Here is a 27827-nt window from a genome sequence, read left to right on the forward strand (position 1 = left end):
AAGCAGATAAAATAGGAAAACAAGCTCGGAGTAATAGTTTTTATTCTGCTTTGATAGGCCTTGTATTTAGTAAGCAAAAAAAAAAAAAAAAGGGGGGGGGGGATAGAAGTAGGTTGTGAAGGGGGGTAAGGGGGTGGGGGTGGGGGGTTGGACAAAAAAAACAAAAAACAAAAAAAAACAATAATCATTTTTAGCATTAATGTGGATTTATTGTGGCCGCGGTGTGTCAGACTGGTTGGGAATGGTTGTGTCAAACTGGTTGCAAACAGCCTGAAGAAGTGCCCCTCTTTTCATTTTTTCACCAGGAGACCGCCCATATGTGCGTTTAATCCACATTTGCGAGCAGCCCCTATCTTCCTCCTATTTCACCATCACTGTCCTGCTCCCAAACTGCCTTTTTCCTCCTCACTTTTCACCGCAGTCGTCCGCCGGCTTCCTCCAGCCTCCCTCTCTCCTCCTTTCTCTCTCTCCCCCTTCTCTCTCTCTCTCTCTCTCTCCCTTTTTTTTCCTCCTATTTATGAAAACGTCACTTCAAGTCCCTCCCTGTTTGAATCTCATTAGTTTCTTGTGTGTTTCTCCCTGTCAATAATCCTGAATCCAGACTCTCTCTATTTCCATCCCTCTCTATCTGTCAATCAGCGCCGCCTTTGAACTGAAAACCACTCCGACCAACTTCAACTCACTCAATCCGAGCGGCTCGGCTCCTTCTCCGGCTTCCTTTTTCTGCCAAGATTCCCTTCTTTTTTAGTTTTGTACCAACCGCCAGAGCTTTGGAAAACGCCAATACAGACCCCAAACTTAAACTCGGACTTTCTAGATCACCGAGATCAAGGGTTTAAAACTTTGTGTTTTGCCCCTCAGAAAAAATTTTGCTCGGGAAAAATGCCGCAGCTCAACGGCGGTGGAGGGGACGATCTGGGTGCAAACGATGAAATGATTTCCTTCAAAGACGAAGGGGAGCAGGAAGAGAAAATTTCGGAGAACTCCTCGGCAGAAAGGGATTTAGCAGATGTCAAATCTTCTCTTGTAAACGAATCGGAAACGAATCAAAACAGCTCGTCGGATTCAGAGGTAAGTTGCAGATTAAACGCGGGGATCGACCGTCCGGCTCCGTAAGTTACCGGCCTACATTTCGTACATTACAAACAGTGTTACAAAGAAAAGTTCAAACTATCTATCACCCTCGCCCGTTGTGTTAACTTTAACGCAATCCCTGTGTTTCATTGCATTTCAAGGCGGAAAGACGGCCTCCGCCTAGATCTGAAACTTTCAGAGACAAAACAAGAGAAAGTTTAGAGGAGGGTGAGTTTGTGTTTTATTGTTCCACTCTTGTTTTTTTGCACCATGACATTTAATGTTCCTAGCGGAGAGCACACCCTCCGCTTAATTCCTTTAATGCATTTTGGAGGAAAAAAAGTTTTCAAGGCCACTTTATAAAAAGTTTTCTCCTTTTCCCCCCCGCCATGTTAGCTGCGAAAAGGCAAGATGGAGGGCTGTTCAAGAGCCCACCGTACCCGGGCTATCCATTTATAATGATCCCCGATCTCACAAGCCCCTACCTTCCCAATGGATCACTTTCTCCAACAGCACGCACAGTAAGTTCATTTATTTCACACTGTATTGTATGCACACACACTGCTCTCTCTCACACACACACCGACGCTGAGCACACACGGAGGAAGCCGGACACGTCGTGTTGTCACCAGAAGTGCAGCCGATAAAAGTGTATGGGCCAAGTTTTCCAACTGTTCATGAAGTGTACAGTACAACGGCATGCATGTCCTCGTGCAGCCGCAGCCTCTGTTTGTCATGGGCAGCAGCTAGCATGCTAGCACTGCTAAGCGCCACGGTTCACTGCAATGAAAAAGGACAGAACGGGCTTATGGCAGGTCATGTGCACATGGAATTTGTAGAATAATACCCCCATAATTTATACTTTAGCAACTTTTAAATATTGTGCATGAAACACCACTATTATTATTATTATTATTATTATTATTATTATTATTATTATTATTATTATTGTCTTGTGCAGGGTCTGCTGTATTCCAGGTTACAAGTGCATGATTTTAACCCACTGAATAATGCAATTGGCTTGTGTTTGCACAGCCTCATCAAAAATGCCCTTTTTTCTAACACAAGCTGCATGAGCACTCAGACCTATACACTGGCTTTGTGACACACTGTAAGCAGTGTAAAGCTGTGTAAAAAAAACAAACAAACAACAAAACATCACACACACATAAATAAAAATCAATATGCAAATGAGCTTTTTCAAGTTATTTGCATGTGTCAAAATGTGAGGACATTATGTGAAATGTGCATGTGCTAAAATTTGACTTTTTTTTTTTTTTTTCAGAAAAGCTTTAAATAATTTTTTTCTTATTGCATATATATATTTTTAAGATTTATTGAATGATTAGTAATTATTCTGTAAGCTCTGCATGTGCACCACCTTTGCTTTTTAAGACAGATTTCAGTGCTTCAAAAAAAAAAAAAAAAAGCATGTGCCTTGTAAACCATATTTATAAATAAATTGATGTTATTTATTTAGACACAATCAGCCATGCTGTAATTATGCACACTTACTCATTTGCTCAGCACCTCGCCAGTCCCACTGGGCAATGGCAATCCTTAAGCGGCATAATTTTCTCAACCATGGGGTGTTTTTTGCCCCCCTATTTTAAACGGTTGCAATTACAAGTCTGCGCTTTAGGACCTGTCATCTCATTTTACAAGGTTAAGGCAAAGACCAAGCATTAGGAAATACGACCCCTCCGTCCCCCCCACCACCACCTCAGTTCTGGCTAATGAAACTGATATTTGTTACCTCAATTTTTGTGCACTGTGCACACCTTGAAAATAAATGCACATGTGACACATAATGCCTTCTTTTGTGTTTGACACAATTTCTGCTTTTGAGTTCTAAACATGATCACCCAGGTTTTAAATATTTTTTTGCTGTGTACACAATTGTCTTTATGTGTGCATTTGTGTGTTTTATAGTTTGCAGATTTTAACATTCCCGGCATATGCACACATGAGAACATTTTGCCATTCTTTCCCTCTTAGTCAGCTAGGCTTGTTAACGCTACCGGCTGGTATGTGGAATTAGTCACTCATTATTCTCATCAGTACTGACATAAACACACATTCACAACAACACATGAAATGAATTGAAGCACTTCCTTGTTTCGGTGGTAGAGGTTTTCAGTGTTCCTTGTGGCTGTCACTACTATCTCATGTGCTGTTCCATCCAGGAATCATTTTATTGGGCTTATGCAGCAGATAGTAAAGGCAGTAAATTGTGTAGCATGGTTGAAGGATGCTGCGATGGGACAGTGTTGACCTTTGCTCTCTTAATTGCCAACATTCAATTTTAAGGCATAATTTAAAAATTGAGTCTTATTAATGTATTTTCCTTCGTGCATATATATTTTAATTGTTGAGTTGTCTTTTGATGCCTCTCTATAGTAACGTCTGTAAAATTCAGAAGATGTGTGCCTACAATACTTTACTAGCAAATTCTGAGCCTTGTTTATTCTAGTGAATTCTCAGATATACCTGTACTGTGAGTGAAGCTGCATCGGTTTCCAGCTCGCGGTGGTCTTTCTACTGTACAGGCTCGGCCCCCACTGTCTGCAGCACCCTGTGTGTCCAGCCATTAGAGCTTTGAAGTCAGCAGTCGCTGTAATATAAATGTATTAGACTTAAAGCTGGCATAAATAATTCACCTGGACATTGATTAGCTGTCTTGCTCCCTAACATGTCATGTAAGGCACTGAATATGACTGCCAGTATTATTGGAATGAGACTATTTCTCTTTTGTCATGAAAGACTTCTGATGCTGATTCTCGCTGCTTTTCCCTTCGTTTTCTCCTCGGCTGCTCCTCCTGGTTTTGGTGATTCTTTGCTGTTATTATCATTTAAGTGGCATTTAAGTCATTTTTTTTTTAATGTTATTTAGTTCAAATAATTAATTCAGATTTTTAACATTTCTATTTGGATATATTTTCATGCGTCTCTGGTGGGAGAAATTCAGAAAAAAATATTTTTTCCCTCATAGCTGGCTCTGATCTACAGGACATTTTACCTTATTTCCGAGATTTTTGTTTTTTGCATGACCCAAGGGGGAAAAAAAATTCCTCCATGTGGCTGTTACCATAATTTGTCTGACCTCTGGGAGCCATAACCAGTAAGAATTTGTTTTTCCTACCACCTAAGTCTAAGGAGGCTCACAATTTAGTATCATTTAGCAATTTGACATGATGCTGTGCCCGGGCTTTAAAAGCCTTCCTGCCCTCTTCTCCTGCTTTCCTGTGGCTGCCGTCTCCCTCCTCCCTAAACCTCACACAAAGGCCTGCTGGATCACTGGGTGCAGGTTGAATTGGAGAAGTGGCCTGGCCAGTTCACCCCGGTTTTCTATCTCTTTCACTTTCCCCCATGTTCCCTTTGCTCTCTCCATCTCCCTTCTTGTGTCTGTCTACCTTTTGTTTCCTGCCGATGCTAACACAGGGCTTGTGAAAAAAGGCGGCGGGTTAACTCCGGTGCTGTGGGCTAACATCACACCTCAACAGGTCTGGAGACGCAGGAGGCTGAAGGAGGGAGAGCAGGATCTGGGCGGCCAGCTCTCCAGCATCGGGGCTTCAGGGCCGTAAATCCACTGGCTTTATTTACTGCCTCTCGGACTTATGAATGTTAAGATATTTGACGCCACCCCTGGCCCCATAATTCTCCAGGCCTGGAGACTTTTGGCGGAGGTTTTGAGTTTCGACGTATAATTACGAGTAGTTTAAAAAAGAACAAGAAAGTAGAGGGGAGGGTGGGGGGTGGGGGGTGGATGAAAACGCAACACCAAGCTTTCACCGCTGTGTTTAGAGTGAAAAAAGATGCTCCCAGAACCCGTGGCGATTCTACTACAAGACAGTGGAAAGGCTTTGTGTGGTTGAAACAATAGCTTTTCTCCCCTTTTTCCCTCTTTGTTTGAGTTGTGTTGTCGTATTGCGGCAGGATCACCGTTTTAAAAAAAATAAATCCGCCCTCATACACACTTCTTCTTCATCCTTTGTCATTATTATTTTAGGGAGAAATAATAGAGGATTTTCTGGTCAGATTATTGTAATAAACACACCTCCATTGTGCTCACATGCGCACATTGCGGTGGCCTTATCTGTTATAATTGACACAGACAGACACTATCTTTCCTAAATGTGGCAGCAGCATAAGCATAACAATGGTATATCATATGGATTATGTGTGTTCGGCTGCTGTAAATGGATTTTTGGCTGTGACAAGAGGAAAGATAGTTTAATGCGGATTTAAGGGATAGGGCCCACACCTTATCAAATTGGCTTTACATGTTAATAGAGCCTAATTGGTGTCCACGGGGGGTTTCGTGGCACGACACGGCCGCATTTTGTGCCTCCAGCCGCAAAATGCACTCTGAATTTAGTTGGAAGGTTGCGCTCCTTTTGTCTTGCAAATCACTTTTGTTTACAAAGTATGGCGGAAGCGGCTCCCGCTCTCTCTCTCCCTCCCACTACTCCTTTTTGTGCACCATCTCTTCCTCTCTCTCTCGCTCTCTCTCTCTCTCCCTCCTGTTTCTCTCATCCTATGCAAGGAGAGGGGAAAGAAAAGGTCCTTATTTTTCTTCGACTCAATAAACAGTCATAAAAAGTACAATCTGCTTTGGATTTGAGGAGTTAAGTTAGAGAAAGAAGGGGGGGGGGGGCTCGGAGGCAAGTTTGGCACCATTAAACTAAAATTGGGGCCTGCTAGACATTAGCGGTGCACAGCACATTCTCGGAGCTTAATTAGTCCGAACTGTAATTGTTCATGGTCTGCCAATAGGAGTAATGCTCAGGAAAAGTGGAGTTGCACTAAATCGGCCCTGGGTTTTTAAAACAATAAATCACTCGCATATTTGTGCCGTGATTCAGATGGAGGCTCGACCTCTCCCATCTCGACATGTGGTAAATTGTAAAGTCAATGAATCGCAGATGTAGGGGGAGGGTGGGGGGGTATGGAGGGGGGAGTCAGAAGGAGAGGGAGTACAGTAAGGTTTTGTTGGTGCCTGGTGAATGAATGGAAAAGATTTGTGCAGTAAATATTTACTGAGGAGATATATATATATTTTTTTTCTTCCAGCTAGCGGGGCTTAATTGTCTAATGCTGATGATGTTGGCAAGCTGAGCCGCGTGAGAGCTTATGAGTCCGTCGATCTGTCACTCTCCTTGAAACACCAAGAAAAAAAAAACAGTTTGTGGGTGTGTTTCTAATCAGATTCTTAACTAGTGCAAAGGGAATAGTGGTTCCCTGGTGGCGTTGTGTGCTGGGTTTGGGTGTAGCTAATATTCAGCTGCAGTCAGGTCTGGTTTGGAGCTCAACCTTTTTTTAATTAAATCACTGACTTCATTGTTTTTAATTTAATGACAGCTAATCTGATGGCTAATTTTGTCTGCAGTATAAGAGATCATAGTACAGCTTGGATGAAGTATTTTATTTATTTATTTATGGAATAACTTTTAATTTTGTTTAATTATTTTCAGAATAGAAAAAATAATTTTCACCTCATGTATCCTTCCCTGTTTCTGTCACTGAGCCTCCACGCTCTGCTTTTCTGTTTCTCTGCAAAGAAAAAAAGGCATTAGTTTAGCAGCTGTGCACTGGTGCCCCCCACCCCCCCTCCAGCCTCCACCCTCCAAGCCCCAGTGTAACCCCCACATCTCCCAGCCGCACCCCCCTCCCCTCCACGCTGCTTCTTTCTCCCATGCATTTCTATAGAGCTCAACACAAAGATAGTACTGTACATCTGGAATGCAACTTTTGTCATCTGTTAAATATAGGCTAGCTCTGCTGCTGGCTGACAGAGCTCAGGGCTCCCTGAAACATGGAAATCAAATTATTCTGTGTGTATATGCCCTCGTGTCTGCTTTATTTACAGGTTTTATGTTAGTAGATGGCACGTTTGCACTTACTTCCAATTGCTAGCAAATTCACTTTAATTTACATAGTGAACATCAACTGACTGTGCTGTATATTTCTACCAAACCTAAAGAAATACCATTTTTGTTGTATTTTAATCACTGGTCACCTCCTCGAATTTCACATTTAATGTATATTAACAGTGTCGGATAGTAGAACATGACGCTGTCTGCCGATTTGAACGGGTGTAGCTCAACTAAAGTATTATTGAAAATATGATAAGATAATTCAAGGTGGTTGCAAGAGATTTTAAGATGTCATTGGCAGCTTGCATCCAGCTGAAAAGATAAGTTGAAATAACTATTGATTGTATATTGTAGATACGAAGGTTATGACAGGGGTTGAGAGTAACTGGTTTCAAGAGGTGATTACTAATAATCTGTGTTTTTCATGATTACAGAATAACGGAGAAAAGGTTATTTTCTAGGAAGGCATTCTGTTCTGTGTTTGAACAAGTTTTGTTTTTTTTTTAAAGAGTGCACAGCCATATTTTTATACAGTAATGTCAAAGAAGAAGGCCACAGAATGTTATGTTAATAATTGAGCTTAGGTATCACTCAAGAAATACTTGTGGTATGTGCGTTTCTTTTTCCCTGCTTCGTCTTTTCCTTGCCTGAATGTGCATATTTCTGTAAATTCATTCATAATGGGACCAGAGAGCTCCAGTAGCCAAATGAGTTCACCAGTAGCGGAGTGGGAGGGAAGCATGGGGCAGGATGGAGGGGGGTACAGAGAAGCGGGAAATGTGTGTTGAGTCTGTGTGTGTGTGACTGGAGGGGCGATAGCGGAGTGGGGTGGGGGGCCGGGGGTCGGACGCACAAAAGCTGTCTGAATAGAGCGCATAATTGCTGTTAATGCCAGGGCAATGAGAGCAGCGACAGTTCCTGGTTAGATGTCCAAACAATAGTGCCCCTAGGCTTCACATTTATCTTCCCGTAAGAGAAAAAAAAAAAAGTAGGGACTGAGTGGAGACGAACACAGATTGGAGTAGGCAAGTTTCAGTTTTCAGCCACGCTTGACATGCAGGCATGTTGTGTGTGGTTTCTGGCTACGAATCCACACACATACACACACCCACAGCCCACCCTCTCCTTCCATCACGTTCCTCTCCGTGCTTCCCACCCTCATCTTCATCAAAAAAAAAATGCCCTTAAAGCTCTGGGTGAGAGGGTCGCTGCTGTGACGCTGGAGGAATTCTGGTGGTGCCGGCCTTCTGTTTGGATTGTGGAGTGCGTTTGGGAAGGGTCAAAGTGCACTAGAGCTGACATGGTTTTTGTTGAGAAAGGAGCTTCCCCCTTCAACCCCCCACCCTCCCCCACTAACTTTTTTTTTTTTAATTTCTAAAATTTTTTTTTTTACAGCTGATAGTGAGTGCTTGAGTCTCTGTTGGATTTCTTTTTTTTTTTTTTTTTTTTTTTTTTTTTTTTATTATCCTGTGAATATGTGTGTGTGCACGCAGGGAGGAGGTGCCACACAGCCATCATAGCTCTTAATGATCATGTCGGGCTAGATAATGACTAGCCATGCCAGTGTGCACTGAACACCTGTGGTACACCAGCCTTTTATGGATGTGGTAGAATGCTCTGGAACGCACCACAGAAGCAGAATCCCATTCATGATAATGTCTTTTAAAAAATATTTATCCGTTTTTCCCTTTTCTTTGCTACATTAATAGTCAAATAGTTGCTTAAATAACACAAGAACTTCATGTACTAATTTTAGTTTTTAGGGTAAAATGCCAATATATATGCTTGTGACAGTTTGAGCCCCCATTCTACAATGTTTTCATTCTTATTATCAGACACTACACATAAATACAATTCTAGTTTACTTGCTTAGGATGTCCAGTATATTATGCAATTTTTTCCCCAGCTGCCTTATTTTGTTCTGAGTTTGTATCTCCAGTCCTAATGTAGTCAAGAGAAATTCTGTATGCAGATAATCTGTTCAAAATGGCTCAGATGGGATGGAGGCGCTTTGTGTGTGCTAAACACATAATGCAGGAGTTTAAGGTGATAAAACTCCACACAGTGTATTTTTGATCTACTAATTAAACTTTTAATTGTAGCGGGATAAGCTCCAAGGAGCGCATGTGATTGTGTGCGTTGAGGAAGCGGAGCAAGTGCACTAATGAGGTGATCGTCTGCTTGTTTGTCTTAAAGGTGCTGGATTCATAACTCCCTGCAAAAGGTGAGGGAGGTTTTAGAGTGCAGGCAGAAATAAATTCATCTACTAATCTGCGGATTATGCCAGGATTTGAGGGGGAAAAAAAAATGTTGGAGAGATTACTTAAAAATGCACAAGGCTAATAAAATGTAACCCCTTTACCCTGACGTGCAGTGTGGAGCAGCGTTAGATTTCCTTCCTTTTTTTTTGTTTTTTGTTGATGAACTAATTCCAGTGCAAAACAGATTAAGATTAAATTCCCATGTTAGCTCTTTAACCAGCTGTTAGAAACCTATTTACACACAATAATAATGCGCCTCTTGTAAAGAGACAGCTGTCAACTTGTGTACTGCACTAGATAACATTTCATGTGAACAGCTTGTCACATCCACACATGGCCTACGCTTAGCATGTGAGCATTGAATTTCTAACCATTGTGCAGGTAATGGTGTGTAGAGTGCATTCATTTATTTTGTTTGAAAATGGAGCATCAAGAAATATGGTGTATACTATTTATTTATTTTTTACATTTATTCATACCTTGCATTTGTCATAGTCTATATATTGTAGAGATTTAGATTGGATTTTTTCTCTACTTTGCACTGAAACTCCAAACACATGTATGGATGTGGTTTTAGCACGTTTTCAGTGGTTTTAAAAAAAACAACAACAAAAAAACAGCCACCACCATCAACTTGTGTATTCATTCCACTCCAGTGAGAGGCCGGCATGTCAGCAGCGTTCAGGGTCAATTCCAAAAGTGAACAAATTGACTCACGGCACTGAGTGAATTGTCAATTGCCTTCCTCCCTGAGGGGTCAGAGTGAATAGAGTGTCTTGTTTGGACAACTGTCCTGAGGTGAGATGAGTGGCCTTCACCGACCAGCCAGAGGGGACGGACAGACAGGCGGACAGACAGAGGAACCAAATGAACAGGCTGACAGGCAGGGGGAACGTGGCACTCTTGAGGTGGAAGACAATGCAATCTGGTCACCCTTAAATTGCCATGTGATTGAAATAATGACCTGTAGTTCACTGTTGCTTGGCTGATGGTGTCAACTACCGAGGCGCTGACACAGGGAGGAAGTAATGATTGTAGTCTTTCTGTAATAAAGCCAAGCTGAAGTGACAGTTGATTTAGTGGATATCTGAGTTAAATATTAAATGTAGATTACTGCTGCACATGCCCATGTATTAAGCTTCTTCAGTTTGGCACAGGAGGGTTCTAGGGTTATTATTCGACATCCTGGTTTCTGTAATGACGGGTCAGGCCTCAAAATGGGACATAAGTTTTCCTCCAGCAGCTTCCTCACTTCCTCGCTTTGGGACCCAGTGCAAGATTGAATTTCTAATTTGGCTTGTAAGATACTAAAGTGGGGCAATTCAAAGGCCCAACATTACAACAAAATCTCAAAGTTTTTCTTTTATGGATTAAAAAAAGGAAAACTCTTTCTTATAGTCTGATAGTCTTTATTTTATTCCATGTGCTCTCTCACTTTAAAAAATATAATTCAGTAGCATTTAACTGATATGCTGACATATAGATTTCTTCTTACACGAGGTATACTCTAAACATATTCATTTGTTATGCCTTAGTATTTAAGTCAAAAGTTATTTTCAGATAAAATTATCCTCAAACCTGGTCAGTCATTATAAAAGTTGAGATTAGACTGGCACCAATAAGCGGGGGTGGCCTGCATGTCATGTGATGCACGTCACACTGCCCTTTAGAACCTGGACACTTTTTATCTCCTTTATTGCCCCTTGTATCTTTACTGGCCGCCACACTTCGCATATTTCAAATATCAATAAAGATAAATTTACAGCTTCGTCATTAAAGGTGGTGCAGAGTTGTTGAGATTTCAGGATGGATCCTTTAGAGACGTGCTCATCTGCATTCTTACAAAAGTTAATCTCTTTACGGTGTGGGGTCAGCGTGGATTTAAAGTAGCAGCACAGGGGCTCTGGAGTATTTTTCTGTTAGATGAGTCCAGTTTTGCATGTGTATAAAAGCCCTTTGTCTACTCTGGATGACCCTTCTTCTTGTAAGGCCTGTATCTGTCTCTGCTCAGGCAGGCAGGCCTGCAATGAGGATGCAGCAGCTGGCCGGGGCCCAGGCACAGGAATGCTGTGTGTGCTGTTTAAACAGTGGCTTGTCTCAGTGCAGGCCTAGAGAAGCGGAGGGAAGGAAGTTGCTGCATGTTTACATAGCTGAATTGTCCTGTGGGCCCCCCCAGTGTCTAATGCACTTCTGTTCAAACATTCACAAGTGTGGAGATGACCCCCGCTGATGTCGATGTTCACAGGATTGCCTTCACCCTGCCTGTCTGCTCTGTCTGTATGTGTGTGTGTGAACAATAAAAGCTCCTACTGTGGGTGTTTGCTGCTTTAACCTGGAGGCTTGGATGGTAGATAAAAAAAAGTATTACAAAGCTCAATTTACCACACTGAGACGCCTGGGAAGGGCAACAAAAAAAAAGATATCCAGACAGATGAAGATGCTGAAGGCACCTCATTGGTCTTACCCGGGTCCTGTCCAACAAGGAGCCAGACATTGACATACGGCGGAGTCGTCAAGCTAATTGTTGTTTGAATTACCTGTTATGATCCGATGACAAATCTCTCACACTCTTGCCACCAGAGCGGAAAATGTATCCGGGGATTGGCATGATCTTTGCGAGTGTGTAAACCCGGCTTCAACAAGATGGATAAATGCAATTATTGGACAGACCTGGAGAGGAGAAAATCCATTAAAGCCCGTAAAGCTAAGCAGGGGCCGTGGTTAATTCATTTGGCCAATTTACGGGTGATGTACGAGTGTCAGGGCACATTAGTCAGGCAGGGGAGAGGTGAATGTGTGTTGGCTCTGTGGGGTGGATGAATGTGAGGGGTGTATTTTTTTCTTTGGGGGGGTTTGTTGGTACATGTGAAGATGCTCTGTGGTTGGAGTGTGGTTCCTAGAGACTTGGTTCTTTACTTCCCTCCCGTCCCTCCCATCCTTCCCCCCTTGCTATCTCAGCGGACAAAACAAATGGAGCCTGGACGTGAAAATGACAAAAAGATGCACTGAGCATAGGGAAGCGGGATTGCTTTGCAAATGAGGTATGGAAACGTGGCTGTGGTCCGCTGGGCAGCAGAGTGAGAACCAGTACAGTATTCTGTCGCAAGAGCTCAATCAGGTTTATCATCACCTCCACATCCTGTGCGTTAAATGAAGACTTTTTCTATATGTAGCCACATTGTGACCAGTCAGTAATTAAATGCCCTCTAAGAGCAGACCTGTAACCTAATTTCAGGTTCTGGTGTCAAGTAATCTTTGACTGCAACTGCCAGTTTCACCCCTCTTGCTTTTTGTTCTGTTGACATAAAAGTGCATCTGTTGCTGTAAGTGTCAGTGTGTCTTGTATTTGTGTTTATCAACTCTTGCGCTGCTTTGACATTAGATGGCTTTCCTCTGCTTAGTCTGTTACACAGCCTTTGTCTCGCTGAAGCAAAACCACTCAACGGTTACACAAGCTGAGCGGTATGCAAAAACAGTGGTTAGAGCATAACCGGGTGGGTGAGAGGCGTTGAGGGAAGCTTTGGTTTACAGCTCCAAGCCACAGCCTGAATCAGGGCATGGTTTGCTATCAGACAGAGAGACATGAGAATCTAAGACCTCTCTCACTATGATACTGATGCTTTTTAAGTGGTTGGGATCATACTTAAGTGCCTCTTGGTTCAGTAGATTTGGGTTGGCGGTGTGTGAATATGTGTTCGTGTGTCAGAGGCAGTGTGTGTGTGTTAGCATTTGTCACCTGACTGCCAGGCAGCCGGCCTCAGGAAACCAAAGTCAGTGTGAATGCCGAGGCTTGTCAAAGACAGGTGCCAGCGCTGCCGCCCATGCCTGCCGCACAGCAGCTGGCGGAAGACCGTAAGGCCCACGGTCAAGTGTGGGCCGTCAGGAGACTGCATCAGCTTGAATTCCCTGCCAGTGATCAAATGGGCAGGCCTCAATGCAGTCCTGTGGCTTAAGGCCAAACATGTCATATGTGCCTGTGCATGCACCTTCAAAAGCCCCTGGATGTGTTGTACATACTTTCTGAAATCTTGTCTTTACACTTTTATGTGTAGGGGTATTAAAGTGCTCTGAAATAAACTTGTTACTTGTAAAGACTCTGTTTTTGCCTTATAAATTCTGTCAAAATAAGTAAACTTAAATAGTGTGTGGTGTCATTGTGCAAGAGAGTTTTCAAAGTTATCCACAGACCTTACAAACAGAATATTGTGCAAATACCTCAAGAGAAAATTATCTTTTTTGTGGTAGGATTTTGAAAGCACTGAAATTGCGTTGCAAATACAGCGCGACAACGTGCTGCGTGTGGTCGGCACATCTGCACATGTGCTGGAATTGCATCATTGGGGATGTGAGACCTGCCTTGTGCTTGTGAGCGAAAACCACAAGACGCTTGTAGTGGCTTTCAGTGTTAATATCTGGTGGCTAGATTTAATCAAATAGTTGTTCCTAGCTGCAGTTTCATTTTTGTTTGACATTTAATTTTGATTAGACAAAGCATGAATGACTGCAACATAGTGTTTGAAACACAGACCAACTGGTAACAAAATGATCATGTAAAAATCCCCCTTCAACTCCCATGTAGTAATGTCAGACTGTCTCTGACTCCCTGCAGCACTGGAGAACGTGGTATGAAACAACAGTGCAGCCTTGCTCCCAAGTAGAGCAATGGCACAACGATACAGTTGAACAGGAAACCTCCCCCGTTTTCTCAGGATACAGGGGTTGTGGATGTGGCTGGGAGCCATTACTGTAAGCCCTCCCAAGCTTTCTAGGGGAAGTTCCCACATATACCGGTTTTTCGTACATGCTGCCCTTGCCTTTGAGATGACTTTGAGTGCTCCAGTCTGAAAAGGCTGCTCTGTAAATATGCAGATGTAGTCATCATGCTCTCCTGATATGCCTGTTCGTTTCTTCCCAGATGCTTGCCCACCCTCATGGGAGAACAACTGCTGGCTGCTGTCTATAGGCCAGCAAAATTCTTCTCTCTGACACATAAAAAAAAAAAAAAAAAAAAAAAAACTTGTGGAAGTTTTCTATATGCTCCCACAGATCATTTTACATCAGTAGACGTGCCTCTCAACACAACTGTTCCCAGTTAGTGGCGAGCCGCCAGTCTTATTACGGTCACCAGCAGGACAAATGTTTTTCGCTACAACTGTTATGTACTTTTGTACTCTGTGGCTTCGTTGTCAAGGTTTTCCCCATGGTGGACCAACTTCTTAATCTTCTTTCCTCTTATGGTTTAACGAATCTAGCTGTACCTTATGTAGTCAACTTCTGGCTACTTGTGGGATGAGCCAAAACACTGAGGTTTAATTTGACACCCACAGGCACATGTGGGAAATATAGAGAATGAAATATGTTATCCAAAAGCACCCCATCAGCTGGAGAATTTATAAGCATTCAGGCCAAAGCATTATCTTTTTCGCAGGAACCAAGTTTTGGTAATTGAGTTAACATTAGTGGTAGACCTCGCACATTCAGATACGATCTCACTGAAAGCATTTTATTCCTGACATTAATGAGGCCAGGCAGTGCAGTTAATTTGCTGTTATTTAGCTCTGTGGTCATGTTAAATCATAAACAGACTGAGAGATGCATCACTAACAGTCAGTGATGAATAAATCGCAAAACTCAGGGCTGAACTTAAAGAGAATGCTGTTTCTTGGCTGACTAGCTTGACTGTTGGAGCTCCCTGGCCAGAGATTGAGATGCTGTGGTCTGAGACGCTGGGAAAGTCAACCTCTAATTGTTCACAGAAGCCATTGGCAGGAGGAGCTGAGAAATGATGAGTGAGGCATCGACGGGGGTGGGTGCTGAGATGAGACCGCTCACACTTGCTGTTTTTTAGGGTTTTTCAGGAAAGTAGGCAAACCCACTGGGAAGCTCCCCAGTGACAAACTTGTTGTCCTATATGAGGGGGGAAAAAACCCTAGAAAACCCAACTCTTTTTCCTTGGCTCACTTTTAAGAGACAGACACTTTCTTCACGTTTTAAATTGGCCTTGTCATGCGGTTTCCTCAACTGGGCTGCCGGGAGCCGACTGTTTCCACATAGACCAATGTTCTGTACCAGTTTTGGTTTTGAGAAAATAAGGGTTTGTTTTTTCTGGCACTGATCAGCGTTGTATTAAACTTCCAATTTTTCAAAATGCTAACACTGTCATGTGCCTGTGTTCTTCCTGCCCTTTTGATCTGTGTTACAGTTGCTTTGCAAGAGACACATCTGTCTCTCTGTCCTAACACTGCTGCGACCCGACCCCACAAACCCCCACCCCACTTGTAGCACAAATCCAGTTTGTGGTGTTTTTTTGTGCCATCATTTAGCAAATAACATCAGTAATGATTCAATTGGGCATAAAGTAATTGAGAGGCGGCCTGCTTGCCATCTGTCTGGTGAGATTACTACTTTCTGTGTAATTAAACGTGTGACCTTGCGGCTATGGAGGGAGGTGCCAGTGGGCAGCCGTCGCCAAAGAGCCAGGCCGTCTTATTTGAAGTCCGGGGTAGGCTGGCAGGGAGGGGGGAGAGGGTTGTTGTGCGGTTTTAACAGTTTAGCCTAGTTGCTAAAGATAGCACAGGCCGGTGTGAGTTGAGCTTAAGTGACAGTCTCCTTTACATGGAGGTGTCCTGTGTGTGTGTGTATGTATTGACACATGAATAAACCTGTGTCAAAGCTGAAATCACCGAGCCTTAGTCAATTTAGTGATGTGACAGGAGCCCTGCTGAAGTCTTAGTGATCCCTGTGTGCATGTAGTGTAACCAGGAAAGAAGCAGGGGCCCAAGAGAGTGTGTACATGTTTGTGTGTTAGGTCACAACAGGCTGAATAGAGGCTGCTGTTTTAACTCTGGTTTTATGTGTGGTTTTGTTTGGACTCCTGAGGTTTGGTTTCCCTTGGACAGTGTCCAGAGACTACAAGGCCTGCTTCTCTTCAGCTCTCCTGCGAGGCCGACGTGAAGGGTCCTGCAAAGCGCGATGATTGGATTTCTGTCCTGATCTGGTTGTTTTGGTTGTAAACAGACATTAAAGACAGGGGAGATGGTGTGCTAATGAGTCTTTGTGTGTGTGTGTGTGTGTGTGTGTGTGTGTGCTTGTGTGGTTTTCATGCTTTATCCTCTGCATCCTCCATTGTGGTGTCACCCACCCAGTTAAGAAGAGGAACTAAAACCTGAGTAGTACCTTGATTCCACACAGTATTTATGTGCAGAAGGCACTGAATTCACAACTGAAAAAGACATCAGCATCGTTTACTCAGCGTGGGCTGGATGCTGTCTTGCAATACTTCCGCCCAGAGCTCGGAAAAAATCCCTCTTGTTCCCCTAAACAAAAATAACCATTTTAATTACTATGGTTGTGCTATGCTGCAGCCACAGCACGGCTGGCAAGACAGGGCTGAGGTGGCACCGGCCACTGGGGATGGGGACGAGGCCTGGGCTGGCCTCCAGGGAAATTACAGTGTGGTGTGGAGGAGGGGGGGCCCTGAAACTTGCCTCCACTCCCTGCTGTCAACCCGAGAGCTACTGCTTGCAGCAAGCTAGCTCCTTTCGTTTTCATCCTCCTCGCCCTCTGGAGATAATTGGACATGTACTCCATGTAAACAAGTTTTTTGTTTCAAAGTTAAGTTTTATTGTTTCAGTCAGTAGACCTATGTATCTGTTCGACATGCAGAAAAAATAAAATTTAGTTTTTATTATTTTAAATAACATTCTTAAAGTGGGCTTCATTTTCAGATTCTCTTGTTTCATACATTCTTATGCCTCTGTTTTCCGTCTAACCTCTTCAGCCATCTCTTTTCACCTCTCTCTCTCCACACAGCAATCCCTCCTCTCTCCCCTCTTTCAGTATGTGCTCTGATTACCTCTCCAAACTGGCAATAAGTTGATTGCTTTACAGAGATGATGTAAGCCTCTGCCCTAGGGTACATCAGGTTGGATTTCTCCCGCTTTATCTTGTAAAGCCTAAATTAACAGCTGGTTTGGTTGGAGTTCTCCTGGATCTGACTAAAGGATTAGGCTTGGTTCTCATGCGAGTCAATCCGGTTTGATTTATTGCAGGTCTATCAAAAAAGATCAATGGGAGTCCTTTTGAAAGTAAATCCTTAATCGCTCTTTGCACTTACGTGTCATCATTGTGAATTTTTTCTCTCCCTTCTATCTTGTGCGCTCTCCTTTCTCAATTTCTCACTCCCTGATTCTTATTCTTTCCTTAACACCCCTGCCTTGCTGTTTTTATTTTTTCTTTCTCTCGCTATCTTTTTGCACCCCACCCTCCCCAATGAACACTGCCCGTGTTGGTTGTTTCATGGTGAATTGGTGATAGATTTTCTATGCTCTCATTAGTTTCCATCGGAGTGAGGCTGCTCCAAGCCTGGCTTAGCATCCTCTGGTAGTGATCACAGCCGAAATAAGAATGCTACTGTTATTGTTTTTCCTTCACCCAACACCTAAATGATGCCCTATCTTTTCTCAACATTAGACTGTCACTCACATCTTGCTTTCGGTAACAAGGAGGAATTCATATGTTTCTCTCTCATTGCCCTGGACTTCCTTGTCCATATTAGTGAACACAAGCTCCTCACTGAAGGTGAAACAGGCCTGCTGTGTGAATGTGAATATGAGAGCACCCTTGGGGATGTTCATGTGATAAGGCCATACTTGTTTAGTCTAGAAATTATGCCACTGTTGTAGTGGAAGTTCATTTACAGGTCGCATTTCCTCAAAATTAAATTGTCGATTTTTACCTGCGGCAGACCTTATGTTATTAAATGTCACACCTCCGCTTCTTGATTTTACGAAAGTTGGCAATTTGGTGAAATATCAACCTCAAAATGTCTTAATTGGACAGCTCTGGCTCTTAATATTTATGTGTGCTGCCACTTTCTGTTTGTTTCTCTATGTTGTCCAGACCTAAACACTGTGCATGCTGCCACATTATAGGCATACACTAAACTTATTCCATTAACATAATCCTTACTTTCAGTTATCTTACATTGTGGGATACTGTATGCTTCTTTACTTGCACATTCAAGAGCACATACTTCCCTGTCGACAAAGTGATATAACACTCAAACAACACCCTGCTGCATATTTTCTTCCAGACATTCGTAAAGTGACCTGGCAGCTGTTGAGAACTGGGGGCTGGGGCTGGGGGGGGGTTAAGATCTTGCAAAGGTTTATATACTTCCTTCTACTCTGGCTCTCATTTTTCCACTCTTTTGTCTCACTTTCTCTTATTTCGCCAACAACAGGGCTTATTATATGTTATCTCCACTAGCCCTTCACTCCTCCTCCTCCTCCTCTTCTATATTTTTCCACAATCTCTCAATATGAAGAATGTCAGTGATTCTGCAAGTCAAGAATACAACCGGTAGCACAGACTGCAGGGCTAAACGGACGGACGAACTGTCTTGATGGTGCCAGTGATTTTTAGTTTAAGATTTTGTGGCAGGGCAGTGTATTGGAAATTCTCTGACTTTCTGCCCATGTCTTTGGTTGTGTGAATTTCACAGGGCAGAGGGAGGTCAAATAGGCTGTGGGCTGATCTATGTCAAATTCAGGTGTGTCCTCCTGGCAGGCTCTGCAAACTGGCTGGCTGGCAAACCTGGGCTAAGAGGTGTAGGAGGGGCTGTGGAAGGGTGGGTGGAGGCTGGGTGTGTGTGAAGTGGGGGTGAGATCGACGGGATACGTGGGAAGGAAGGGCTTGCTGTCAGCCAGCTGGACCTCTTAATCCTACAGCCTTGGGGAAAGGGTGTGTGAGTCTCTGTGTGTATATGTGTGGATTGTGTTTGTCTCGTAGAGATTTGTCAATTTTAGCACACCTCTGCTCTACTCTTTGGCCCAGCTGAGCCCACAATATGTGTGTGTGATTGTGCATGTTGTTGTGAGTGTTTGTGCTCCGGTGAGAGACAACCAGGATTTCATGTGCACTGTGTTTACTGTAGTCCTCGCTTTAACGGCGCACTGTATATTTATGTTGAGACGACACTGCCTCTCAACCCCTTGATGTTGGAGAAGCGCTGGGGGTTGGTGCGAGGTGGAGGTGGTAGTGGTGGTGGTGGGGGGGGGTTGTCCCATGTTGCTGGTTGAGGAACGGGGGATGAAGGGGAAGTTGTAAGGGCAACAAACACTGCCAGCGCCCCATGCTCTGCTCCACCCCATCCCACTCCGATCCCTGCCTTCATGTCCATCTCTCGCTGGAAAAAAAAACAAAAAAAAAAACCCCACAACAAACGCCTATTCTGCAAGACTTGTGCGTATGCATTTAATTCATCTCTGTCATGTAAGTGACTGATTGCGTCATCCCCTTGTCATTCATTAGACACAAAACATACTATTTAGCCACATTCCATGCAAGCTTCCTCAAATTTTTTTGCTCCCCAGCCATCTCTCTCTTTCGCTTTCTGTCTCTCTCTCTTTTGGCGTAGACTTTTGCATATATCACAGGCTGGCAGGCTAAGAGCTTGGGACTTCCCCACGCCACACTCCAAGCCTTTGATCCTTTGCTTTGGAGGTAACATCAAACGGAGAGGCATAGAAAGGCAGCTACTACTGTGAAGTTCAATGTTCAACTTGATGGCTTGGCTGAGGGCTTTTTTTCCTCTCTCCTCCCCCCCTCCCTCTTTCTCTCTCTCTCTCTCTCTCTATATCTCTCCCCTCCCCTCCTTCCTCTTGCTGCTCCCTCGTTCCCTTCGCTGCATCCCTCAGCTGACAAAAACACACAGTTTGTAGCCAAGGGTTTTTTTGTGCCTCTGACCTAACCTCCATAGAACCTATCTGGCATAAAACAAGACCTCCTCCCTGTAAAAACTCAGATATACAGATGGCGTGCACAAAGATTCTGTCGTTCGGTTTTTGACAATGTGGTAGTGCCTGGCCTTTCCCCGTTCACTCTATTTCTCCCACTCTCCCATGGATAACATGCAGCATCCACTATTGCAGCTGGTTGCATCAATGCCAGGCCAACCCGTTGCGGCAGCGATGGTGTATAGGTGAGCAAGGAGGGAGAGGGCATCGCAGCACATTGTTTCCCGCATGCCCTCTTTGTATGGATCCATCCTTGTTTTTGCCTTTTCTAAATATGAGAAAAAGAGATGCGATCAAAGTAGGAGAAAGACCTTCTCTCTGCTCTTTTTTCCAAGCTGCTTTGGTTGCTATGTTGACACAAGACACACGAAGCTCGCAATCATTCGTTCACAAAAAAGCAAACGATTTTTATAATGAACGCCTCCACTGAATCCTTATGCAAACTCCCTAAATTAAGGAAGTATCAGATGAAACCATGCATTGCAGGTCAAAGCCAGCCTCTTCTGTGGTGTTGTCAACTGCATTTAAATGACACAGACTTGATAAGGCGATCCAGAAAGCTGAGGTGCTCCACTAAATGCTTTTTCGTCTTTTATGAGCTTCCCTGTCTGACTGAGCCAATTAGCAAAGGCGTATGGCCTGCTTTTCTTCTCCTCTTTCTCTCTTTTTACCCTGCTCCAACTCTCTTTCTAGATAGACGCTCTCTCTATCATGCTCCTGCACACACCAAGCACACGTTTGGTGTATCATTAGCTTAGTGTGCGGGGAGGCATGCGAGCCCAGGCTCTCTCTTGCCTTATCTCCATGTCAATCACAGCGTGTGTGTGAACATCAGTTGTAATGATCTCCATCCAGCCTGTCGGTGCGTGTTAGCGCCTGGCTTCCCTCGCCCCCGGAGCAAGCCGTTCCCTAGCTAATAGATGCAAAATTAAGCTGATCAATAGATGGCCTCAGCTCATTATTGACATGTTATCGCGGCGTGGGATTTTTGTCCGGGGGTTTTATACAGAGAAAGCTGGAGATGCAAGGCGGGAGGAACAAAAAAAAGTTAGCCATCCCCTCCCAAATGGCTCTGGCCACTTTATTTCAACCTTGCACTGTTATATTACATTAAGCTAATTTATTCTTACTCAGTTCTGTGCATGTTATGTTTGAAATGTGAAAACCAATGTCTATTTATTACTTGTCTACTTGGCCTGTGGAAAGAGTAATCACCCGCTCAGTTGTAGGAAATGAGATGGAGACTTTGTAAAACGCCATATTAAAGATTCATCAATAATTGGCATGTGTGCTGCTGTTTGTGTTGCGGGGGAAGAAGGAGGGTGGGGGGGTGGGGGCTCTTATGGACGGATTACCACGTGATTGAGCTAAGTGGTAATTAACCGTGAGAGAGGTGTGTGTGTTTGCAGCTATGTGTGTATGTATGAAGATGCAAGTGCTGCTGTGCACCAGGGAAGGAGGAGGAAATGCAGAGGGTAAGGTGAGGGGTGCATCGCTGCCAGAGTTGATTTTGAGGTGAGTGCTGGGGGCATGTGGTCAGGTTATGGGGACAGAACGGGGGGGGGTAGAAGGATAGCCACCCACTCTGGCCCGAGCCGCACTGCTGCCCCCCCGGACCCTCCTCAGGTCTTATTGTCATGGAAGCATCTCCCATTTTAATGAGCTCCAGTAACCAAGCCCTTATTACTTATTTATTCATTAAGCCACTGTGGTAAAGCGGCAGTACCCCACTGTGTGAGTGTACATGTAATTGCTTGTGTGGGAATTTTTTTTCTCCCCTCGTTCATGCACATTATCACAGTAAATAACATGTTTTGGAACAATATTAATAACTTAGGTTAAAGCTAATTAAACCTGAAATAGATAGCTTAAAGGTGATGAATTAGCCTCGTTGCTTGGGTTACAAATCCATAACCTGAAACCATATTTGAGATTTGAGTCAAAACCCTTAAATTCCAGGGCTTTAGTTTTGCTGAGGGAGAAGGCCTCATGAATATGGAGGCTGAACTGCTTCAAGGTGTTGTGTGCAAGTCTAAAAGAGACACAGAACAGGCTGAATGTTTGTTGGTTCGTATGATGCTTTTGTGAAGATTAATTGCCTGTTGGTATGTGTGTGTGACGCTTTCAACATAATGCTTTCTGATTGATGAATATGTGTAGGTGGAATTGTGTGATAGTTTGTAGTGTTCGCACTGAAGTATCGGAAGTCTCTGTGAAGACTGAGAGTGTACACATTCTCTCCCTCTGAGGCATGTTTCATAGCTTCCTTATATCCAGTCTACCGTTTAACTAATTCATAGTGAACTCTCGCAGAACAAAACCAGACACCCAACATCAAGGGCAGCAATCAGCTCTCCTCGAGCACAATACCAAATACAGCATTCTCCAGCAGAAACGTGGGCGCTGCACTAGCTTACTTTTTTTTTTCCCTCAGCAGAGCTCAGCTGCTGTTCACCTTTTTAACTTTCCACTCCACGCCCCTAACCCAGCTTCCTGCAAATAAAGGTAAGCATGTAGGGAGCGCAGGAGTTGCCCAACCTTTTCTGCTCCCAGCCCCTGAGTGGTCTTGCGTAAGGGGCTTAGGCACACCTAGGCCTGTAGACGTGCCTATTCACCCCCCTGTGGCCTTTATGTAGGTCAGTCTGTACAAGACTCCCATTGGTCCAAAACCTGATATTTACCCAATCAATTCATCAGCTTACTTCCACTGAGGTGTGAGTCATCTTCCGAATGTTGATGCTAATTGAAATACATGGAATATTTTCACATGCACAAATAGGGGTAAGTGATAATTATGTAATTTTTTTTTTTTATCATAGTTTTAGTATTTAAGAAGGCATTCATCTAGATTGAATAACCCAAATGCATTTATGACAATTGATCATTTTTTTCTGTTAGGTGGAAAATCCATACAAAGATAAACAACTTCCTAGCAAGACAATGTTAAAAACAAAAGACTCAAAGCTGAAAAATAAAACTTCTTGGAAAATGGAAGCTGTAAGTTTCTAAAAGACTCAAAGTCAAAATAAACTATAGTGTATAAATGTTTGGTTATGGTGTAACTTCAGCTGCAGTTTAATTGAGATCAATATTTTCAAGTTTTACTGGTTTCACTACTTTGGTTTTGCCCAAATCACAATAACATGGGAGGCAACTGAATTGATGAGATCATGAAATCACATGAGAATGTAGCCCTGATAGGCTTTATATTACATATGGATAGGTAGCCTGGTTCCCACAGTGGAAAAACAGTGTGCACCAAATATCTGTCACATTTCTACTGCAAATAGTTTATACCGTCATATTGCTGACCCTGTGCACAGAATTCATGCCAAAAGAAGGTTGATTTTTTATTTATTTATTTACTTTAGTTTTATTATTATTACACATGATTTTTTTTTTTTTTTTTTTACCATCATCCTGTTTTGCACAAGGATATCTTTGGTAACACTGAGAAAAAAAACAAAAAACAGATGAGTTGCCCTGCTTTATCGGTTAAATAACCAACTGTAACAATAACCAGAAGTGAGTATGTTTTGTTAATTGTCTGGCAAGATATAACCATTTCCAATAATCAGATCTTCAGAGAAGTATTGTGATATGTAACCTACTCCGTTTGTCACCACAGTGACTATGGAAGCCACTGAAAGCTCATCACAGTCCAGGTTATATTTGTGTCAGAGTAAAAGAAAAGACAGCAAAAGGAAGTGTCACTGAGATGGAAGAGCGGCAACACAACTCTGTGAAGCTGGAGAAACACCTGAAAGCAGAGGCATTCTGCAGCAGAGCCTGATGCTAAAGGTGCCAGAGCGCCTGTTCATTAGCGGGGCTGATGGAAGACTAGCCAGCTCCTGCTGGCCTTCACCCTCCCTGCCACTATTTATAGAGCAGCCAAGAGATACTCTTAATGACACAGGGAAAGGGACAGTGGGAAAGGGGGAGGGGGTGCAAAAGTCAGAAATGGAACGCCGCGTCTTTCTGAGGCTTGTTGAGAGGTTGGTGTGACTTCAACTGCAGTCTTGTCACCCTTACATTTATTTGGAGAACATTGAGATGTGTCTTATCTTCCTCACAGTCCCTCATCATCTAATCCATTTAATTAAAAGAAGAAAAGTTTGTATGCTCCATTTTTAATTAGTGGATCTTATGATTTTTGTTTGAACGTTTTTGTTGACTACATGTTGGTGCAGTCCTTTAAAACTTTCCGGTCAGTCAGCTGGTGTTTGAACAGCGCATTTGTCCACACCTGTAAAGTAAACTATGTCAGAGCAAAGCCATACTTATCTGATGAACTTGTGTTTAAGGGAGCGAAACTCACTTCCAGAACAGGCCAGATAAGTCAAGTGTTCATAGACATAATGTCTAAAGAAAGGGCACCATAACACTTTTGTTAAAGACTGCAATGCTTTGTAAGATATTTTAAACAATGGTAGTTTCACAAGTCTGTTTCCACAGCTTTATTTTAAAGAGTGTTAAGTCTAAGCAGGGTAGGGAGGAAGACGAGGTCAGATGTTCATTCCCCTTGTGGAAAAGCTTATATAAAAATGTCAGATTGACTTTTTTCTACAAGAAATGGAGAGAAAGGGAGTTTCAGCTGGCAAAGGGAGTAGGGGTAGGAGGTGAGGAGGCGAGGTTTTGGACCAGGTCGATGGCCCCAGTGCTGTCAGGGCCAGTGGAACCCCCAAGCGGTTCTGGCTTTGCAGTAAATATGGGCCCAGTGGACCCCTTCCCGCCCCAGGGCACACAAACCCCAGGCCTTTCCACATTCCACTTTTATTTTCCTGGTTGCAAAATGCCTCTGGCTATCAGAGCAGGTGGGGTGTTTTTTTCTTTAATATTTACTCATAAAATGTGCAATAGTAGAACTAAAACAGTCATGATGGGCCCTCTGGTGTTGGCTAACTTTCCCCCAGTTCATCAAGGCGTTCTTGCACTACTTCTTTTCATTGCACTGTAAAACCTTTCCTTCACAAAGTCTTATGCAAAATTAGACACTGCAATACATGTAACATGGTGATTTTTCTAGATGAATATCAAAGGGGCTCTGCTACATTAATCTTATCCCTCCCTCAATTACATAAAATTATTACCCCCCCCCTCCCCCCCTGCAAATAATGTGTTTGTATGAGCATGTGTTTGCTTCTTCCCTTTGCTCCTGTAACTGAGGACAAAGCCCAGCAATATCGGCAACAGATCAAGACAATATGCTCAGCTTTCACGTTTAAAGGGATAAAATTGTAGTCAAACTGGATAGACTAATCTTTTAAGCTCTGTGCAGTTTACTTTCAGAGCTTTGAATGGGCTCCTCTTACTAGCCTTGATCATTTGAGACTTAAATAAAGCTCTTTATAGTAGCAGTTTGATTGGTGTAATCTGCAAGCTGTCAATCCCATCTCTGAGCGCTCTCCCAGTGGAGCTGCCGAGCCTGTCAACCAGAGGGTGTTCAAATCTGAGTGAGTGTTGTTGTTCAGGTGTGTAAATAAGCATGTGTACAGTATGTCAGGAGGGGTAACCATGAATGTGTTATTTGTGTACACACATAGAGCTATGTCATTTCTGTGATATGAAGAAGCCACAGATGGGCTGAAGATCTGCTGGGCTCTCTAGAGCAACACCCATTATCCATATGCTGACTCCAAACACAAGCTGCTATCTGTCTGTATGTCTGTCTCTGTGTCTCTGCACCCCCCCCCCCTTTTTTGCATGGCTGACATGGCTGGAATGCTTGATGGAGCCCCGGTGGTCCTCATCATCTGTCCCATGGTCCCCTGCTGGAAAGTGGACCAGTGTTTTGGAGCCACATTGGCACATAAGGGACTGTGTTTGTTTGATTGGGCTAAAGCCCTCTGCTCTTAATCCAAAACAAAACGAACAAGCCGTGCAGTGGCTTCTGCTCCAGCCACCAGGCTGCATGTGATAAACACATCAGATGGGGGCTGGATGGAAGACGAGCCGCTTGCTGAGTAGAAATAAACAGAACTATCCTGCACTTTCCCTGTCTGTCATTCACACTAAAAAATGTATGAGCAAGACTTTTCCTCCTTCCTTTGTCAATAGCATGTATTGACGTTTGGTTAATGTTTGATAGGAAAAAATGGTTTATTTTTGGAGCATACGAGTCATGCACTGGTACCAGGAAGGAGTGTTTTGAGCCAAACTACTTCTATGCCAGCTCGCTAAATTAGTAACAACAGTGGTAGAGGCTGGTGTGTGGACATGTGAGGATGATGTGTGAGTGCTCAGGATGCCCCTCCATTTGTCTCCAGCCTGCTTCACCTCACTTGCAAGCTGTGACATCGGGACCAGGGCCTCAGCTTGTTGTCATTGTGATGACAGTCAGTGAGGATCTGGGTTAACACTCTGTAGCTCATAACATGCCAAACCTGAGAGCAGCAGCAGTCACTCACATATGGGTGAATGCACCAGCATGAAAGAGGCTGTGCTTGAACTTTTTACAGAAAAAACAAAATCAGGTCTAAATTGAATTAATTGACTTTAGAACTGATTGATTTATGATTTGTTTGATGTCATAATCTGAACATTTGCTTTTAAATTGAAGGTACTTAAACTAATTTAAGGCCTGGATGTCACACCTGAGTTAAATGAATATAGAATCAATGTGGAGACCATCAAAATGATGTAAAATGACTTTTCCTGATATCTAATGTTTGTAGTATTCTTTTATAAGTTTTGCTGGTTGTTCATTTATTTTGTGTTGTCGCATTTCCAAATTTTTGGGCAGAGATATGATGGTCCAAAATTATGTGATGTTTTTATTTATTTATTTATCTATTTATAATATATTGAGGAACATTACATTTTCTTGTGTGTAGATGACCAGACCTCCAACCCCTATGCCAAAGCCTTCCACAAACAGAAAAAATGCTATAATAGTTTAAAATTATGTGAAAATTAATGCAGCTTTGAGCCAAATGCCATCAAAATTTTCTTGTGGAGGGGGCAACCCACAAGACCACCACAACCACAACACCTAAGCCCCTCAGAAACTTAGGGAAAACCTTGGCTTCAGACAGGGAAAACAAGACCAGCAATTTCACAATGTTGTAATGCATTTTCGAGGCTAAGCAGTCATGGAAAAAAATCAACAACTAATCAATATAGAATAATTGTTACTTAACATTATAAATGAGGCTCACCCCCACCACAGTCCCCCTTCTTATTCTTTGTAGAAGACAAGGAAACCGGGACAGCAAGAGTAAGTTCATCCCTCTGTAAGGATTAAGAGAACTCCCTTGTCTTTCACTTCATCAGAGACAATTGAGTCATTCAGCTCCCATTGTGGGGCTGGCCAGGCAAGGGATGGAGGGGGTGGGGGGCGCGGGGAAGGGGAACAGAGGGGAAGGTGGGAGGCTGAAAGGGAGAGGAGGGGATAGGGAGAAGCCGTCTGCTGCACAACTCCTGAGTATGAGCACACACCACTGGGTGGCTCCTACAGGGTGGGGATCTGTCAAGGGGGGCTGCTTAGTGTTTGTGTGGGAGTGGGTGGGGGGGCAGGAAGAGAGACACAGGAGAAGAGAGAGTTATCCTGGAACTCCAGAGCAATTTGTCACATTGGAATGGCTCTTGAGTTACCCGGGGGGCCCCCTCATAGCAGGAGAGTTTTCAGGTCGCAGAGTGGGGAAGCAGGGAGGGGCTTGGAGCAGCAGTGAAGGGTCAGAGGTCATGGCCTACTGAAGCCCAAGCGGCGCGTCCGTTAGCAGGGCAGGCTGGGAGGGAAGGAGGGAGGAGAGGGAGAGGAAAGAGGCCAAGAAGGGGGTGGTCGGAAAGCCCAGTGCTTGCCAGGGCTCCGTTTTCCT

At 43.5% G+C, this 27827-nt stretch overlaps 1 protein-coding gene across 23 annotated transcripts in view; it reads left to right on the forward strand.

The window, feature by feature from the left end:
• Window positions 1–421: 421 nt before the first annotated feature.
• tcf7l2 (transcription factor 7 like 2) overlaps window positions 422–27827 on the forward strand; it is an 87892-nt gene continuing 60486 nt past the window's right edge. For 7 of the 23 annotated variants that reach the window (XM_030121727.1, XM_030121728.1, XM_030121734.1 and 4 more), the window contains exons 1-3: window positions 428–1071; window positions 1236–1302; window positions 1471–1595. In XM_030121727.1, coding sequence (XP_029977587.1) covers window positions 883–1071; window positions 1236–1302; window positions 1471–1595 — 381 coding nt within the window. In that variant the 5' untranslated portion in view covers window positions 428–882. Of the gene's footprint in view, window positions 1072–1235; window positions 1303–1470; window positions 1596–27827 lie in introns of all 23 variants that reach the window. The other 16 variants (XM_030121739.1, XM_030121741.1, XM_030121740.1 and 13 more) reach the window with 6 other exon arrangements.

This window comes from Sphaeramia orbicularis, chromosome 19 (assembly GCF_902148855.1).
Source record: "Sphaeramia orbicularis chromosome 19, fSphaOr1.1, whole genome shotgun sequence".
Taxonomy (NCBI): domain Eukaryota; kingdom Metazoa; phylum Chordata; class Actinopteri; order Kurtiformes; family Apogonidae; genus Sphaeramia; species Sphaeramia orbicularis.